Source organism: Mustela erminea, chromosome 8, assembly GCF_009829155.1.
Source record: "Mustela erminea isolate mMusErm1 chromosome 8, mMusErm1.Pri, whole genome shotgun sequence".
Classification (NCBI taxonomy): Eukaryota; Metazoa; Chordata; class Mammalia; order Carnivora; family Mustelidae; genus Mustela; species Mustela erminea.
The window spans coordinates 44279067-44297283 of NC_045621.1; the positions used below are offsets into that span (position 1 = coordinate 44279067).

Consider the following 18217-nt stretch of genomic DNA (forward strand, 5'->3'; position numbering starts at 1 on the left):
GGGCGGGGCTCCAGGCCTTCAGTGACACCCTGACCCCCTCACACCATGGAAGACCCCAGTCAGCGCATGCAGCACAGCTCAAAGCAACAAGACACCTGCGGAAGGCAGCCCGGGGCTGGCCACTGCCTGTCGCTTATCGCTGGCCTTCTGCGTCGCCACATTCACCGGGAACTCACACTTCCTCTTGAGGGTGGCCGCCTCACTGCAGCTCTCCAGGTATCTGCATGGAGGGTTGGAAAGGGCCTCGTGGGACACGGGAGCCCCAGGGGCACGTGGAGGAGCCGGGAAGGTGGGGGAGGGGGGGGAGGTGAACGCACCTGATGACACCGTCCAGGCAGCTGATCTGCTGGTAGGAACCAGCGGGCGGGTTCCTGCAGCCCAGCTCCTCGGGAGAGCCGCCCACGGGCAGGCTAGTGCCAGAGCTGTCCTGTTCCACAGGGACAGCTTTTATCTGAGCAGAGGAACTACTCGGAGTCTCTGAAAGGACAAAACGGTTCTCTAGGGTAAAACTTGTGTCTCCCAAAGAGGATTCTCTAGTCAGCATTTCCATGCAACCTAAAAGTCAGGCTGTGATTCTCAGACACAGAAACCCAGGGCCAGCCTGTTCTTCAGGCAGCCTGGTGGGGGCGAGCGTCCCTGTGACACCCCCAGAGGGAAGCTGGAGGGCGCTGTCACCAGGTGGGGGCCGCCTCCCCCCAGGGCTGTCCCCAGGCTCAAGGACTCCGCAGTGGAAAAGGCCAGGTCTTCCTTGAACTCCTGAAATGTGCAGGGCCAGTAAGATGGCAGATACTTTAGGGTTGATGGATAGTTCCTGTCTCGGAGAGGAGAGACACCCTAGAAACGTGAGCCGGTGTCGCTAACGATTTTGTGTCCCCAGGGCAGACTGCTGTGGATGCTTCTCTTCCTGCCCTCTCCATAAACACCCCCTGCTGTTCCCTGAGGGGTCCCCAGGGGCAGAGCCGTGTCCTGCTCCCCGTGGCATCCCCCCAAACCCACACAGGCTGTAGCACGGCCACTAAGGGCAGTGTGCACCCCCACTTGTCCCGGGTGCCAAAATTCCTGGTGAAGAAGAGATATGCGGCAGCCACCAGAGGCTTCCCGGAGGAGGTGAGCCCTGAGTGCAGGGGTTGAGCAGGAACCCTGCAGGGAGAGAGGCTACAGGGAGCCCAGGCACAAGGGTGCCAAGTCGCAACATGGTGAGGTGGCCTCAGGGAGTGTGGGGTGGTGGACAGCCCCCTGTGCCTCTGGCTCCCCAGGGGGCAGGGGGCCCATGAACAAAGCTGGTGCTGTCCCCCTGGGACACTCCATTTACGCAGACAATTGCTTGTGGGTTGGCTGGGCAGTCCCCCCAACTCAGGTGAGTGTGTACATGTGTTCACGTGAGTGTAAGCACCCACACTCTGGCCACTACGCCAAGCGACAGCAGGGGCCACGGGGGTGGAAATACAGGCCTCGGCCCACCTCAGCAGGTATCAAGGGCGTCTGGTGACAAGGGTCAGCAAGCCTGATGGAGTAAGGGCCCAGGCTGCCCGGCGCCATCACAGAGCCAGCTGCCCAGCAGGGGAGGGGAGACAGCTCACTGAGGAGGTCAGGTCCCTGCCATCCAGGGAGAAACTCAAAGCCACACTAACGTTTCGTCAAGGAGATGGAGAGAAAGTTCTTACCTGTTGCAGATTTTTCCTTTTGTTCTCCAGATTCCCCAGGATGACTTTTGTTTTTGATGTTACCATTATTTTTACAAATTTCCTGGAGGAGAAACAAAAGGACATGTTTTTCCCTCTAGGACACCCTATTGTGGTTCAGCCTGTCCTCTTGGTGAGGACAGAGGAGAGCCGCAGAAATTGGAGCGAGGCAGCGCCGGAGAAAACACGTTTGGCCATCTCAGGAATGCAGAACGACGTGGCATTTCTGTGATGTCCTCACTCTTGCCTGATTGCCTGCTTTAAGTCATTTTCACCCAAACCGTGCCCACAGCTTTTGGCTGTCCCCACCCCTCTCTTGCAGAGTAGAGCAGGGAACAGGGTTCTGAGAGTGGGCGGCCAGGTCTCCCCAGGACAGGGATAGACAGGGGCAGAAGGGACTTACGGTCCTCTTGCGGCGGGAGTCCTCATGACCATTGCTGTCACTGGAGGAGGTCTGGCTCATGAGATGTTCGTGGGACCCGTTGCTGCCCAGGCTCCCGTAGCCGCTGGAGCCGCTGTGGGGGACGGGCTGGGGACACAGCAGACAGGAAGGTGTTGGATGCGGTGCAGGGGGTGTGTGCGGCTGACACTGTGGGGTTAGTGCCCCCCCCACACCTATCTCACAGAGAGGCCGTCACCTGCCTGGGGTGCTGTGTGAGGACAGGTGGGGCTGGGCTGGCTGGCAGGGTCAGGCTGCGGGGTGCCCCTGAGAGAGGATTCATTTAACCCTCTCCCGCGGCTCACACGGCATGGGCCAGTCCAGGATCTATCCAGGGGTTTTAGAGACAAGGCGCACTGCAGTTTTGCCGCAGTCTCAGGAGATAGAGAAGCAGAGCTGCCCAGTTGGAGGACTGGTGCTCACACTGTCTTCTTGAGAACTACTTCCCCCGGAAGAAGGAAAAGGTATCCTCATGCCTCCCAGGTCCTGGTACAGTGACCCCCTCCCACCCAGTGCGCCTGTTGGGGGCCGTGAGTGGGCTGGCAGCAGGACCTCAGGGGTAGACTCGGGGGCTCGGTGTGTCTTTCAGTCACTTGCTCAGGGCTATAGCTCAGACATAGGCACCCTAAATATGCCAGGGTGCCACCCCCAACTGTGCAAGCCATAGGTGTGCCCGACTGTCCAGGCCCAGACCACGGATGCCAGGGGCGCAGAGTAGAGCTGGATGGAGTGAGATGGCCAGCCCAGGTCTCTGGGCAGCTCCGGGCCACTGGCACAGGGGGACAGGAGGGCGTGTAGGCAGCATACCCACCTGGAGCAGCAGCCGGTGGATCTGCTCTGTGAGCCCCTGAATGCTGGGGGGCGGGTCCTTCTCCTCCACTGGAGACTGAGCTGAGAACACGTCCTCATTCAAAGGGCCCCTGTGCAGTTTTAACTGGTCTGTCAGCTGGGCCCCCTGATGCACAGCCCGGCTGGCCTCCTCCCTGCACACCCCTGGGCTGCTACCCGCCCCTCCCTCCTGCTCGCTGCTCTGCTGTAGGAGATCCCACCCACCTGGAGTCACAGGCACATAACAGGAGGTGGCTTGGGTCCTGTCCACCCAGTCCTGCCCTCTGCCACCTGCTGGTGGGGGAAATGAGGGTCCCCAGGCTGGCCCGGGCCCTGGGAGCACTCACACCCTGACTCTGTGTCTGCCGATGATGAAGGAGATCTTCCTGCTCCATGGGTTGATGAAGCTGGACCAGCTGGTGTCCAGAGTGACATACTCGCCGTTCCGGGCGCGGAACCGAATGGGAGAATAGTCGAAGGGCTGCCCACCGGATTGTACAACTGTGAGAGTGGGAGCCACGTGGGCATGAGGACAGGCGTCTGGTGCTCTTGGGAAGAGGAGAGCTGAGGGGCACTCCACTCTGGAGTCAGCTCAGAACTTTCTAAGAGGCCAACCTCCTCAACCCTGTGGCTTTCAAACACCCCCCTCCACACACAACTTGGCTTTAAATTGCAACAGCGGAGTATTTCCAGAAGTTTCCAGAAGTGCCACCACAGATCTCAGGACATGCATCTTTGCTATCCTTGACTGGTCGTCTTCAGCATGCTCAGTGTTCCCTGTGTTTGCAAAACTTGGGCTTGGTGGGGACACGGATCACCCACTCCCTTGGCCTGGTCATCACCTCTGTCACCACTGCTGAACCTGCCCTCCCCCCCACCTGCCAGGGAAGCCAACAGTAAAACCAGGTGCCAAAGATTCAGGTCCCACAATGGGATGCACGGGAGGTGATTACTCTCAACTGACAGAGAGAGGGAGTGGGCACAGAGCCACAGCATCTGTCCCCACATGCAGGAAACTGATGTTACCCATCTACACAGGGCACTGATCCCAAGCTTTCCCAGGAAATGGGACCTACTCTTTTTATGGATGGTGAGCATCAAAGGCCGGTCACTTGGGTGAAGTTGCAGAAGCATGGGGGTCTCAATCAAGTCCTGAGGTAGGTAGCCCAGGAGGGGGACCGCCCTGCAAGGCAAGCACAGGCATTGTGCTCAGGGGCAGCCCCCCCGGGCCTCAACGCCCCTGCTACCCTCCAGGGACCCCCTCCAGAACACCGCCTCCAGGCAGAGCAGCAGACTGGCTCTGGGAACCCTCCTGCTCCTTGGGAAAAAGTCACAGACTCCCAATTCCCCAAAGATCAAGGTGTGGGAATGAGGCTGACAGAGAACAGTGTTTCAATTAATTAGCAAACAGAAGCCTCCCCCCAGGTCTAGGACAGAAAACCTGGCCCTATGAGGCCTGCCCAGTACAGGCTCAGGTCTGTAGCCGTGTGGCTTAGCTCCTGAAAGAATAAATCATGATCATGTTTTTGTTGTTCCTCTTTTAAGATCTTTTCTTTCTTCGTGTCATTAGCAAGTTCAACCAGATGGGGCTGGCATGGCCTTTTTTTAAAAAAAGTGTTTCATGGACTCTGGAAAACTCTATTTGTCTCCTTTCCACCTGCCAGAGTGTTCCCTTCTCCTATTACTCTGGCCACTGTGTCTGTCTAGTCCCGCAGAGTCGCCGTAGGCTGGGCGCCTTCGCTCTTCTCCTGCCACTGCTACTCTACCTTCTAGGAGAAGGTTTGGGGGTGAACTTCCTGGTGCCCCTTCTGCCTCTGTTGGGCGTCCTCTGCCCACTCAGCTACTGTTCCCTCTCCCAGACATGGGTCTCAGCCTTCCCCTGGAGGCCAGTCTTTTTGCCTCTGAGCTGAGGTTTCCTCCAACTCCTCAGCTCCAGTGGAAGAACATTCTCTAAGCCTTTAGAGCAAAGCTTGCTTGTTCCCAGTAGAATGGAACTTTCTTGTGGGCCCAGTGTTATTATTTAATTTTCTCCTCCTGGTCCAAAACACACTCTCTCCAGGCCTATATTTTCCTTTGACAGGATGTACAAAATGTTCCTGGCACCCTTCCAGGTCAAGGCTTGGCAAGGTGAGGGGGAGGGGGGGGATGAGGAGAAGAGGAGGATGAAGGAGAGGAAGAGGAGGAGCAAGAGGCGGAAGAGGGGACAGGAGAAGAAAGAAAGGGGGAAGGAGGACGGGGTGTGGGGCGAGAAGGAAGAGAGGAAGGGCAGAGGGAAGGCAGGAGGAAGGGGGAGTGCGGGGAGGAGTCCTGGCCACCTGCCCAGCTGTCCTGTGCTCTGTGGCCTGTCCAGGGTGGGTGCCTGGTGCCTCTGTGCCAGGTGTAGGCAGGGGGTGGCCTGGGTCCTTGATAGCACCTGTGGAAGCCCCCTTGGCCCATCTGAGAAAGCCCAGAGTGCCGGTACACCCAGGTCCACTCCCCCTGGGGCTTCTGAGGAAAGCTCTTCCCCACCCCTGCCAGCAGCCAATGGTATTTTCGGTGTCATGCAGGGGGAGCTGGGGGAAGGTGCTCCACAGGCCTCGCCCAAAGCCAGCCAACTCAGAACACTCTCTCAACAGTGCTGCCGCTCCAGCTAGAGCGCCTTGGGTGGGAGACAGAGCAGACTCTCCGGGCCAGAACGGAGGTGATACAGCACCCCTCCAGCCCCCACGCCGGGAGCAGTCTGTGGCACACAGGCCGGCAGGTGCAGCTCTGCTGGGATCCTGTCAATGGTGTCTCCAGCTTCCATCCTAACCCTGTCCCAAGCCCACCACCCATGGCTGTGCCATCTTTCACTCACGTGTGATTCTAAGACGAGTTTCAACAGGATGATAAAGATACACTTAATGAGAATGATGCCCAGCTACCCCAGACACCCCCTTTACGTAATATTCACATCGCAGGAGATTTTTAGTGCAATTCCAGAAGGATTTCATTGCCTATAGTTCAACATTTTTGTGGATTCTCGCCTCTGTAAAACCAACACACAGCCTTCATTTTAGCTACACAGCTTCAATGTCAAAAGCAGGAACGTTCACTGAGCTTTACTTAATTGCCATGAGGGAACCACCAAGATCATGGTGAAATACTAACCAGCATGTGACCGAGTCAGCTTCCATGAAGAGTACGGTCCTGACTTCAAGACAAGCCTAGTGCAGGAGGAGGTGGGGGTTGGGGGGGAGGCAGATGGGTCAGTGTCACGGCACACTTACCTTTCGTCCACATCCTGGAACAGACAATTTGGTGTATGTGTGGTCGTAAAAATTCTCTTTTCAGGAGGAATTCTAGGGGCTGAAAGAATAGAATTTTATATAGGTTTCTGATTCTAACAAATACACATTTAGCACAGTTCTACTACAGCTACTAGAAAATACCACATAGATTCAGATGGATAGGCAGCAAAGGAAGAAAATTCACAAGTGGACCCAGGAGACAGCCCACCGCACGGGGAACAGACCCTACACTCGATGACCGCCAGCCAGCCTTCTTAACCTCCTTGTGGAGGGTTTAGTCTAGAAAGTGAAGAATCAACATACACAGAACCGTGTCATGACACATAAGCATCTCTCAACGAAATCATGGGGGAAGGCCAAATTCATGATTTTTAAGATCCGAGAGGTAGCTGAACAAATTGTTTTAAGAAATGAGTTAAGTCTTTAGATTCAAAATTCTCAGCAAACGTCCTTGTCTTGGGGACTTGGTGGGCAAAGATGGTGGAATAATTAGCGTAAAGGAAATCATCTATCCAGAATTTCTCTCAAACACCAAGTTCATGGACAAAACACTAAATATCCAAAGCTTCCTTCTTGAAGGAGACTCAGATCATATCAGGGGAATAATTTGTTGAAATCTAAGTAACCCCTCTAAATCTTTATAGACCATGTGGAAGAGAATGTTCTCTGCAGACAAACTCACCAAACATTTCCCTCAGTTTTAAGAAACACCCTTTTAAAAGATGACCTCATCAACCCCTGGGACAAGGTCCTGAGTACCAGGAAACGTGGACTGGACTGGGTCCCTGTGGTTGGTAGTTACAGACAGAGCCTGCCCTCTGAGAATTCTGAAGCCATGTGGCTGAGTTGCCAGGATGAGGAAGGTTCCAGGCCAGGTATGGGGGCTGGTACCACACGAGGACCACGTCATGATGCCGTTCAGTGGGAGGAGGTGGCCAGAAGGACAGAATCAGTGTGGCCAAACACCTTGGGGTCATTTGGGCTTCAAATGTGGGGAGGGGATGGCCTGAGAAGTGAGCAGGACTGCGGCCGGGCAGGTGGGATAAGCCTGCTGTGATGACTGGCTTTCCACGTGTGGAGGAAGGGAGGAGAGAGCAGGAGCAGACTGGGAGTCAGTGGGCCAGCCTGCCTAGAGAAGCCACTGCAAGCGGAGAGGGTGGGGAACACAGGGGACAGTAGATGGGCCCAGGTTGGGGGGGCGTGGTTTGGGTTCTGAGCAGGCAGTGGTGTCCGGGCATTCTTCCGGGTGTGGGGGTGCATAAGGGTGGCAGGGGCTTGGGGACCTGGAGCTGAGGGCCATTCTCACTACACAGATGGAAGGCAGTGGCTGGGGAAGGGGGAAGGGCACTCGGGTTGTGGCAACAGGCTGGTCATGGGTGGGAGATGCCAGCACCCGGACCCCTGTAACAGACATGGGGAGGTGGTTTGGCCCCGGGTACGGGGAAGGCCAGGGGGCAAATGTGGGTGTGCATCTAGAGGAAGAGGGAGACGTTGCCCAAGGCTGGGAGGAGAGACCAGGGCTGGCGGTCAGCCTTACCGACATTAGGTGTGAACCAGGACCATCGACAAGGGACCAGACAGAGCCGCCCCCCACCCCCTGGCCAGGCAGTTACCTTCGTAGCCCGAGTGTACTCTCTCTGCCAGCAGCACGCAGCACAGCTGGCCCCCAGCGCCCTGTGGGTCCCGCACCTTGACCAGGTAAGGCGTCATGCGGAACGGGTGGTAGTCAATCTCGTTCTCATGGGTTTTCCCAATGCTGTGGAGGAGGCCCAGTTAGAGGTTTGCAATTAGGATGGAAGGAATTGTCCTTTCTTGCTAGTCACTGCTCCCCCAGTAGTGGCTCTTCCCAGAAGAGTCCTTTCATATTCTGTCTAGAAGCCTGCCACATAGAGCCAGGCCCCTTGCCTGGTAACCTGGGCAAGCTCGGCACGCTGGCCTGGGCCTGTGGTGTGTGCTTTGGCCCCACATGCTCAGATGCCCATGACATCAAGGGCAGACGGGAGAGTGAACAGCCCTGGGCGGTGGGAGGTCTCCCAGGAGCCCTGCTCCAGAGCACTTCCATCAGGGGGATGGACATTGTTTCAATGGTGAGGCCCCAACTCCTGCTTCTGAGAGCGCCCGGACCTGGCCAGGGGTTGCTCCTGACCCTGCATCTGGACACTCAAGCAGTCACCTTGTTTTGGGCCAAAAGCCTGCTGTTGGGAGAGCTGGAGAGCTGTGGGCTCTCCCTGGGAAAACATACATTTGAACTAAAGGCTGCATGTGTGTTTTGCGTCCTCCCTGGGGGACATGCCTTCCCAGTGAGGGGTCCTTAGGCAGCTTGCCAGGTGACAGACACCAAGTCCAGGCTCCCCAGGCTCTCCTTGTGGGGCACTGAAATCACCCCACTGTTGACCAGGCTGTCTCAATACTTTGTTATGGAAATGATCTTCTCACATAGACTTTTTAGGAATATGCGCACACATGGCAGGGGCACGTGTCTCGAAAAGCTTCTACCCTGAAGTACAGGGGTGCAGAGGGACACAGAGGTCACAGCACAGCAGGAACTGGTTGGGGGCAGTCCTACGTCTCCTCAACCCCATAAGAGATGCTCAGGAGAGAAGGCTTGTACCATTCCCAGTTGGGGAACACCTGTCACAGGCTTACCTGACACGGCAGAAGAATGATTTCTCCTCCATGCATTCCTGAGTAAATGAATCTGAGAGAGAGAGTCCAAAGTTAGCCATCCAAGAGCACAGGACAGTACAGACAGCACTCAGTTTTCCCCAAGCTATGGAGTCAGGGCATGAATGCGTATTTATTTATTTATTTATTTGGCAGAAAGAGAGATCACAAGTAGGCAGAGAGGCAGGCAGAGAGAGAGAGGAGGACGCAGGCTCCCCGCTGAGCAGAGAGCCTGATGCAGGGTTCGATCCCAGGACCCTGAGATTATGACCTGAGCCGAAGGCAGAGGCTTAAACCCACTGAGCCACCCAGGCGCCCCAAGTGAATGCGTATTTACATGAGCAGAAAGCGAAGCCCTTAGGGATCATTCTTCACGGTTCTGACTAAAGTCAACATATTTCATGAATGTAGCACATACCAAATTATGGAACGCTAAAAGCTTACCACCAGCTGTTTACCAGTTTTGAAACAGTTCACAGGCTCCCACAAACACACCAACTAAAAATTTAACTCCAGGAGACAGACTGACTGATGGGTAGAATTTTTGCACAAAAACAAACATTTCAACCCACGTATTTTGGGGGGATATTCAGTTCTAACAGAAGCAACTCAGGTCACTTCAAAGCTTATATCAATCTTTCTGTTAAAATGTTAACCTACTTCAAAATCTGAAATGCCTAGCAAAAACATGATGTCACTCCAGCAGCATCATCAAAGATGAGGAAATGGTGTTTTCACAACATAGGATTTTTTAAAAAGGGAATCCTAGACATTGATATTTCACATAAAGTTTCCTCTATTCAAATGAAAGAGGAGAAGTAGGAAATTACTAGTAGGGGAAAATGGTATAAAATCTCCAGCCTGGAAAGCCCCTAGAGAAGTCAGCTGGTCCTTCTTTTTCATTCAGACACAAACTCGGAGGCAATCATCCCAGGGAGCCAGTGCCGGCCCGTTTGTGCCATAAACCCACATGTGGAGTGATGTCCCTTCCATGCAGTGACCTACGGGTTCTCATGACACACACTGCAAGCTTTAGGGACCTGACTGGGCAGTCCTTGGGGGGAATTCTGGAGAAGGTGGGCGGCTTTATATCCCAAACCAAAAGCGACCATCTCTTTTTGTGAGTCGATCCTAACACCCAGGTGGCCCACTGTCAGGAAGGTACAGCCGGGGAACGGCGGTGGTGGCGCTGGGCGGTGGTGGAATGGCAGCCTGGACAGCCAGCTGACTACAAGCAGGAGGAGGTGGGGTGTGTGCGACGGAGAGGGACCTGTGATCCAGGAGATCACGACTGAGGTCACGCCTGTCTGAGTGACTCCCAGGCCCACTGTTTCCCGTCACCTGTCCTGGCTGCTTAGTGTTTCTGCCCATGTGTTCACCTTCAGCTCTGAGGGACCAGGGCCCAGCGAGGGGCAGGCAGACAGATGCTGCCAGACTCACAGGTCAAGAGCGGGCTTCTGCTGGCCACTCTGCTCACTGAAAGCGTTGGTGGGGTTGGGGGATGGGAGTAGCTGCAGGGAAGGCCTGAGCTGATCTGGTACCTTCTGCCAGGATCCCATGCCATGTTTCTGCTGAGACTTTTCTGGTCAACCATCCTGTCCCGCGCCTACATATGGGCAAGGCCTGCACTGGCCACGATAAGAGCGTCCAGGCTTCTGGACCCTGAATCCTCCCGATCATGTGGGAGGAGGGGGACAAAGACAGGCCATGGAGCATGGCCTGCAGCCATAGCAGGGCTGTCCAGCCTGGCTGGGAAGCCTGACATGAGGCAGGGCCAGCAGGGGGCACACAGCTCAGCCTGCGGTGCCCGCACCCCCCAACCCCACCCCCCCCAAGAAGGAACAGCCCCCACATTCTCCACACCACAGATGCACAAGCCCAGGCAGCTAGGCCACTGCCCTGGAAACCTCACCTGCTCCGCTACACATGCTCCAGGGCGGGAGCTTGTAAGGCGTGGTGGAGGCGTGGAACACGCTCACGTCATGGGGCGCCAGGAACTCCACGAACCTGGCGCCATAGAAGGCGTCCCTTTTACAGTGGAAGATGGAGGCAACTTGGTCAGAGATGTACAGGATCTTCCCGGTGACCAGGGACACGGCCGCAGCAAACATACCCTGGAAGGAAGCAGCTGCTGCATGAGGACAGGCTGCCCCTCCCCAAAGGGCACAGATCTGAGAGGTCAGGAGAGGCCTCTGGGCTCCCCGCTCCAGCCCCTTCCCTCTCGCTGGGACCCACAACCACAAACCTCTGCCAGCCCCTCTCTCTCCCAGGGTGCAGGGGGGGTGAGGAGGTGCCACCTGGGCAGCTAGAGGCTCCCACCTGGGCTTGCTCCCAGCTGGCTAGTGGCCTGAGCCCTGGCCCAGAGCCCCCAGGGGGTTCCACCACAGTGGGGGCACCAGAAGGAGGAGATGGGCGGGATAGGGGAGCCCTACTCTCCAGACCAGTTTTGCCATGATGCCAGTAGGTCTGGATCCCCACCTGCCTTTATGTCTGCTCTCTGAGAAGTAGGAGCACAGGGGAAGGGACAACTCGCTTCCCTTCCCCTAGACCTCCAAGGGTGTCCTGCCCTTACGGGGTGCTTAGAAAGGCACAGGCTTTGGAGTCTCACCAGCTGAGTTCATATCCCAGCCCCCCTGCCCCCACAAAGGGAGCCTAAGGTCACCTGGTAACTCTTCAGTCAAGGTGGGGCTCGCTCTTACACACACAAGGTTTGGGGGTGGATCAGCCATGACAGAAGGACTAACTCACAGAAAACAGCGGGAGTCCAACACAGTAGCTATGTCTGAATCACGGACTTTACATTGTTATTTAAGGTCTTAGCTGACTTCCCGAAATTCCAGACTCCGTGGTCCTAAAGCCCCTGACTGCCAGTGTTCAGCCCCAGCCAACTCACTGGGGGAAGCTCCGCTTTCTGGGTGAAGACGTCACTCATGTCTGACACTTACCACGTTCTTCACAATGAACTCGGAGGTGACACTCTCAATCTCTTCTATGGTGTAGGAGGGCACATTGGCACTGCAGGGGTGGTTCTCACTGGACATGAGCAACTGGTAATACTCCTCATTGGCTGTGGAGGAGACCAAGGGGGGCTGAAAATGGCCCCACCTCCCTGTGCTGGGGGCTCTACTCTTCTCATGAGAAAGGAGGCTACGCACACTATCTTCCTGGGATGCCGAGAACCGAGTGGAGAGATGTGAAGGCAAGGCAAACAGAAGTCTGTTTTAGTTTGCCTGAAAAGTCTGAAGACCTTTGATTACAGAACTTTTTAGATGGTAAGTGCACATTATTTTACATAACATGGGCACAGAGTTCCTCCTAACCCTCACTTTGCCAGCAAGGTCCTCAATCACGACACAAGGCTGACATTTCCTCTTGGGATGGCTGTGGCAGTTTTTGCACCTGCTCCTTGGGGCCGGGGCAGACACCCGCATCCAGACAGAGTCCCTCACTCAAAAACATGAGATGCGAGACGCTGCAGGAGACTGGTCCCAACAGAGCCCAACGCCAGCGCCACTCACCCCACAACGTATACGGCTCTTGGGGGCAGACTATCGCGGGGCTGCCCACCCAGCACCTGAGGCTGGGAGCAGTCCCCAGGGAGGGGTGCTGGCAGACCTGCCCTTCAGAGAACCTCTCCCCTCCCCCGAAGTTTATGAGCACCCTTGGGTGGGTTGGCTGAGCATGGTGTCTGCTTTCACGGTATTAACCCTCACCAAACAGACACAGCCTTGGACAGGAGCTGGCAGAGAAACTTCAGGCTGCAGAGGGCACCCAGGAGGCCAGTGCATGCCAGCACACAGCAGAGCCCAGGCCCCCATGCCTGGTGCAAGCCCTCCCCACCAGACCTTACAGGACAGGCAATGACGCCCTTCCAACGAACGTTGTCCAAACTTTAGAAGACACAAAGACTATTTGAAATAGGACTTCGTATCCATTGTTATCCGTGAGAAGCTTTGCCCTATCTGTAAACTGATCACAGAATAAAGCCCACCATCTGACCGTGAACTCAGCCTTCATGACTTCTCTGCTTTCATGCATTTCCAATGTGCAGAGTCCCCTGGGACCTCAGCGTGTGTGTGTGTGTGTGTGTGTGTGTGTGTGTGTGTGTGTGTGACATACGTGAAGGTAAAGTGGAGCAGGAGAGGGGCTCCCACATCTGCTGGGAGAGGGCATCACTTGCCGTAACAAGATGCTGGCCTGGCTTCTGTCCCTGCTTACTGGTCATAAGGTACTGAAACAGTGAAGAAATTCTTCAAAGCACAGGTGGTTTCCTGTGTAACAAGAAAGGGCTCACCCCAGTGTTTGCTGCTATAAAATCAGGATGCCCACGTGGATACCTTCTCTAGGCTTCCTGCTGCTTTCTCTGACACGCTGGAGGAAACTTAAAAATTCTCAACGCTCCCATCCCCACTACCACTGACAGAGAGGCAAGGCTGCACGGACCTTTCTGACCGCCTAGAGCTAAAGCATCCTGAGATGATGCTGAATGCAGGGGTCACGGCCCAAACCTCCAGGGATGGGTGTCTGCAGGAGTTCGCTGAGCAGTCAAGTTCATGATTCGCTAAAAATGCTGGCACTTCTCCCACAGCGGTGTGTTCTACTATCCTGGAGACAGACCCAAGAGATTGAGGGGGAGGGGCGGCAGGGCACCTGCTCAGCGGGAGTCCAGCTGCAGCAGCAAGGGAAGGAAGACTCAGGGCTCTTGGAAGTTATTTAAGGGGCTTGGAGTTTATTGAATGTCAAGGTTCTGAGCTGATGATGTAAATATTTTGGCAATTGCAGTGTTCGTTCATGGATTCCTGCACTGCATCTACGAAGACTCCCGCACATGTGTTCTCAGGTGAAAGCCTTGGTCTAGACCCTGGACCAGTCCTAAAAGCTCTTACAGTTTCTGTCACCTAATAAAAAGGTCCAAGCATGTCCACAACAGGAGCAGAATGTGGACCGTGGAGGGCTTACCACTGTGCGCCAGGGATGGAAGGAGGCGCTCAGTCCTGGTTTCCTGGTTGAATAAAAGACAATCTGGATGGAAATTCATGCCTTTCTAGACGAACAAGAAATGGACTGCCCAAGGTCTTAGGTGCAGGAGCTCAAAAGTACTGTCCTGTGAGGATAAGATCTGGCAAGATCTCGTTATTTTTCAAAGGAACAACCAGCCCTCAGCTCAACACTGTAGGTGTTACTCTGAAATTGCACTCGGAGCTGCTCATTCATTTCAGTGAACTCCAGCTCAACTCTGGCCAGAGCCTAGAGGATGCTGGGCTCTCCTGACCTGACCCCATCCCACGACAGAAAACCTTCACATCGTAAATACATTCCTTTTTATCAGCTGGTTTTCTACCTGTTTTCTTTTGTTTTTTCCTCTAAAAGTCAAGTACGGTAGAAACGCTGTAAAGACTTCAGACTTCTAGAATTTCCTACTGCAATTTCAGGGTTGGGTTTTAGAAAGTCGACACAATCCACATTATTTCAACAAGCTGGGAACAAATACATGAGCTGGATGTACCTTTCACCTGCTTCACGCTCCTTAGCGCATATTTCAAGGTGGCCAGCGTGCTGGCTTTCCCCTTGGCCTTCTTGTCTACTGGCAGGTGGACCTTCAGCTCCTTTAACGTTTTTATCAGCTCCTTGTGCGCGTCTACTTTGGCGGACTGCTCGCTGTTACGGCAATAAAGAAAGAGGCAATCACATGTTAGCTTCCCGACTCCTCCTTCCTGCACTTCTAGTCCCATTTCTCATCCAGATGACTAAGACATTCAGTCTGTGTGGTTCTCTGTGGAGCACTGCAGGATACACAGCACCCTTGGCCTTCTCCCCACCAGAGGCCAGAAGTCTCCTTGCCAACTGTGACCACCAAAAATGTCTCCTGATGCTGCCATGTCCTGTGGAGATGGAAAGCCCTAGCCTAGAACCACTACACTCACCTAAGTGGGGACTGCAGATCTCGGGCTCTTTGTCCCACCCACCAGGCTGGAGCTGGGCTTTGCCCCTCAAAGCTGTGCCTTCCTGCCCTGTGTCAGATAGAAAAGGACAGAGCAATGGAAATGACAGAGGACAGTCAACTGGTGTCCTGTGGCAGAAATGTGAATGAGGAACACAGGAAGACCATAGGGAGGAAAGAATTATATGAAAGAGCTCTAAACATAAGGCTACAGAGATGGAAGAAGACAAAACAGGTGGGCCCTTCCCTGTTTAGAGCAGACAGTACAGAAAGAAAGCAGGAGTCATGTCTCAGGAGATGATGGCCAGATGCCCACACACCCAGGCCCGAGAGCTGGAGTTTGCTCCAGTGGTGATCCGAAAATGTCTGCGGGGGCCATCTGGGTGGGTGGCTCAGGCGGCTAAGCGTCTGCCTTTGGCTCAGGTCATGATCCTAGGGTCCTAGGATCAAGTCCTGTGTCAGGCTCCCTGCTCAGTGGGGGGTCTGCTTCTCCCTCCCTTCCCACCCCTGCATGTGCTCGCTCTCTCTCTCTCTCTCTCTCAGATAAATATAATCTTAAAAAGAAAAGAAAATGTCTGTGGATGTGAAATCAAGGATACCATTGTTACCACACCTAGAAAGGGGGAGGAATGTTCCAGATGAACATGTCTACAGTGCAGACAAGGCCTGTGAAGTCAGAGCTGTAGGGGCTCCAGACCTGGAGCATCATAAGGGGCCCTGAGCAGATGGGGTCTGAGAGGGCGAGGCCGGCTCCCAGCCCAGACAGCTGCACAGACCGACAGGTTCTAGCAGAGGCTTGCAAAATACCACAATACCCCCAAACTCACCTCCAATTACAAATCTCCAGTCCTCAGAGACCGTAAAGCAAGGGACTTGTGACTGGCCTTACCTGCAGCCACTTGCAGATGTGCTGTGTTCAGACTTTGCCATCATGAGGTCGAAGGTATTGGGACTGTGAGCACGAGAAATAAAGGTCAGTCTCAGAGGACTGCAGGCTCTGTCCACCCCCTCAACCAACCAGTGATGACAATCCAGATTATCCCACACAGAGTAAGATAATTACAAGAAACACAGGGTTAAGATAAAGCCGGAGCGTAAGACCTTCAAATCTCAGGTACTGGGAGGACAGAGCAAGGTCATGTTGTACAGACACCTGCTGCTAGTAGAGCCACCAGTACCCCCGCTCCTGAGATCTCACTATGCTCACTCACCATCTACCCATCCACAGTCAGGGGGTCAACATCAACAGCAGCATCATTATAGTAAATTTTAGTTATTCTTAATAAGATTTTCTTTAAATGTTGAAAAACATGGGAATCATGATTTAAAGACCACAAAAGCCATCAGACAGTGGGACGAGATGCTGAGAAAACAGACAAGAGGCCTGGCCTCCGTGGTCCGAAGGCCCCACCTACCCTGGGGAGGCGCTGGCCGGCCCCACCAGCATCTCCAGCTCCTGGCTGCCCTGGCAGTCCTGCCCCGGGGAGTGGTTCTCCTCGGTTTCATTCCCAATGGAGCTACTGCGCATGTGCACATCTTCCTGGAGCTGGGCTCCACGGGGCTCAGGCTCCTCTGGCTCCCGGGCAGGGGGACCGGGGCTTGGGGGGTACTCGGCATATCCATTCATGTTGGCTCTGCAGTGAAGCTGGGGAGAGAGAAATGTCATCAGGCCCTGCGGCCATCGTGGACAGTGCTCCCCGGAATCTGTTTCCACATTTCACCGCAGATACCGGGAGCAGTCAGGGTCAATAAGAGGTACTCTTTGTTCCTAGCCACTGGGCTCTTAGCTCCTCTCTCCTACCAGCCGGGAATCAGGAAGGCAGATGAATCCTGCGGCCACAGCCTCCAGTCATCAAACTGCTGGTGGCTTAGCTGGGAGGCCACAAGAGGATGAAAGAGCGTCAGTGGCACCACCCACCACGTGGGGAGCCTTGGGGAAATCTCCCCAGATGATGGTGGGGAGCAGCACGGTTTGGAAATAATGGCTATCACAAGCTACAGGAGAGCCCAAGCCCAGGCTGTATGTAGGGGGAACCCCAGATGAAGCTGCAGAAACAGGGAGACTTCAGGGAGAGAGGAGGTTATGAAGCAGGTGTTGCTCTGTGAAGGGGGCCAAGAAGGTGGGAGCCCTGACACAGCATGGGGGTGCATGTGGCTGTGGGAGGGTGCAGCACCAGGCCACGAAAGGGTTGGAAGTACCAGATAAGTGATCTTTGTTGCATTTGGAAGGTCCTCACCACTGTGCTACATAAAAACTTGAACTTCCGTCTTTGGGGTAAGAGGGTAGAGAGGGGCTGAGAGACAGACCAGCCCTAAGGCTTTTGCAATAATTCTGGAAGACAACCCCGAGGATGAGCAGAAGCAGGGAGTATGCAAGGTGGGAGAGGTTCAACCAGGAGCCTAAGGATGGGGAGAGAGACATTTTTGGGAGAGAAGGATCATGGTCTTCTCAGGGTCCTGGCAGAAAGCAAAAGATGTTTGGGCCTGGAAGCTAAGCAGGCATGGGGAGGGGGAAGCTGTTACTACCCTAGGCCTGGAGGGCAGGAATTAAGGGTTAATGAAACCAGAGGAACTCAGACAACCTGTAATTTGGGGGAACAGAGCTGGGGGTATAAACCCTTGGCTTCTCTCTCCTCCTGACCTTCATGGTCAGGAACCCAGATAGTAAGGGGACCCACTAGCACAGTCTTGGAAGGCCAGCCCTGGGCACTGAGAGGGGAAGGGAAGATCCCGAGGGCCCTGACTGAGTAGAGTCTCTGGGCACAGGCAGTGTGCACCCCACAGCTTCCAAGTGCTCTGAGGAACAGGCCAGACACCTGGTTATTACAGACAACTACACACACACACTGTTCCATGTAACCCTTGTGATCATTGACCACCAGATACCACATAACAGAAACCATTCTCCATTGTCTAGAGATGAGAAAACAGGCCAGTGACTTGACTGAGGCCACACAAGGCAGGTGACAATGCTGGATCCCAGGTCTGCCTGCTCCTGAAGATGAGGACCCATGGAGAATCCAACCACACCATTCTCTGGAAAACAGCAGGTCTCATCAGACCTTGTCTTGTACAGGAAGCAACAAATGGGGAAAAGCTAATGTGAGTCCTCCAAAAAGCTGTGCAGCAAAAAGCAGATGAACACAACCTGCACGGCATGGGGAGACCAGCAGACTCAGAATGGCACCTACTCTGTAGCATAAAGAACAATCTAGAAATGGTGGATTTAAGAAAACAAGTAATGAAGGATGAGCTGAAGCCACAGAGTGAGAGGAAAATGCCACCGTAGAACAGAGAATCATAAAGACCAAGTCCAGAGCAGATAACGAAGAAGATGGCCCCAGAAATGTGGAGGATGAGTGCAAGGAACTTTGAAAAGCACCAAGGAAAAGAG

At 54.5% G+C, this 18217-nt stretch overlaps 1 protein-coding gene across 6 annotated transcripts in view; it reads right to left on the reverse strand.

Moving 5' to 3' along the window:
• The window catches only part of PER2 (period circadian regulator 2), a 47598-nt gene that overhangs the window by 21032 nt on the left and 8349 nt on the right, over nucleotides 1-18217 (reverse strand). For all 6 annotated transcript variants that reach the window (XM_032355344.1, XM_032355341.1, XM_032355340.1 and 3 more), the window contains exons 2-16: nucleotides 16239-16468; nucleotides 15713-15775; nucleotides 14389-14540; nucleotides 11828-11949; nucleotides 10795-10996; nucleotides 8865-8916; nucleotides 7832-7974; nucleotides 6198-6276; nucleotides 4026-4132; nucleotides 3297-3450; nucleotides 2933-3041; nucleotides 2086-2211; nucleotides 1665-1746; nucleotides 318-477; nucleotides 96-220 (exon numbers count right to left, since the gene is read on the reverse strand). In XM_032355344.1, coding sequence (XP_032211235.1) covers nucleotides 96-220; nucleotides 318-477; nucleotides 1665-1746; nucleotides 2086-2211; nucleotides 2933-3041; nucleotides 3297-3450; nucleotides 4026-4132; nucleotides 6198-6276; nucleotides 7832-7974; nucleotides 8865-8916; nucleotides 10795-10996; nucleotides 11828-11949; nucleotides 14389-14540; nucleotides 15713-15775; nucleotides 16239-16468 — 1906 coding nt within the window. The remainder of the gene's footprint in view (nucleotides 1-95; nucleotides 221-317; nucleotides 478-1664; nucleotides 1747-2085; nucleotides 2212-2932; nucleotides 3042-3296; nucleotides 3451-4025; nucleotides 4133-6197; nucleotides 6277-7831; nucleotides 7975-8864; nucleotides 8917-10794; nucleotides 10997-11827; nucleotides 11950-14388; nucleotides 14541-15712; nucleotides 15776-16238; nucleotides 16469-18217) is intronic.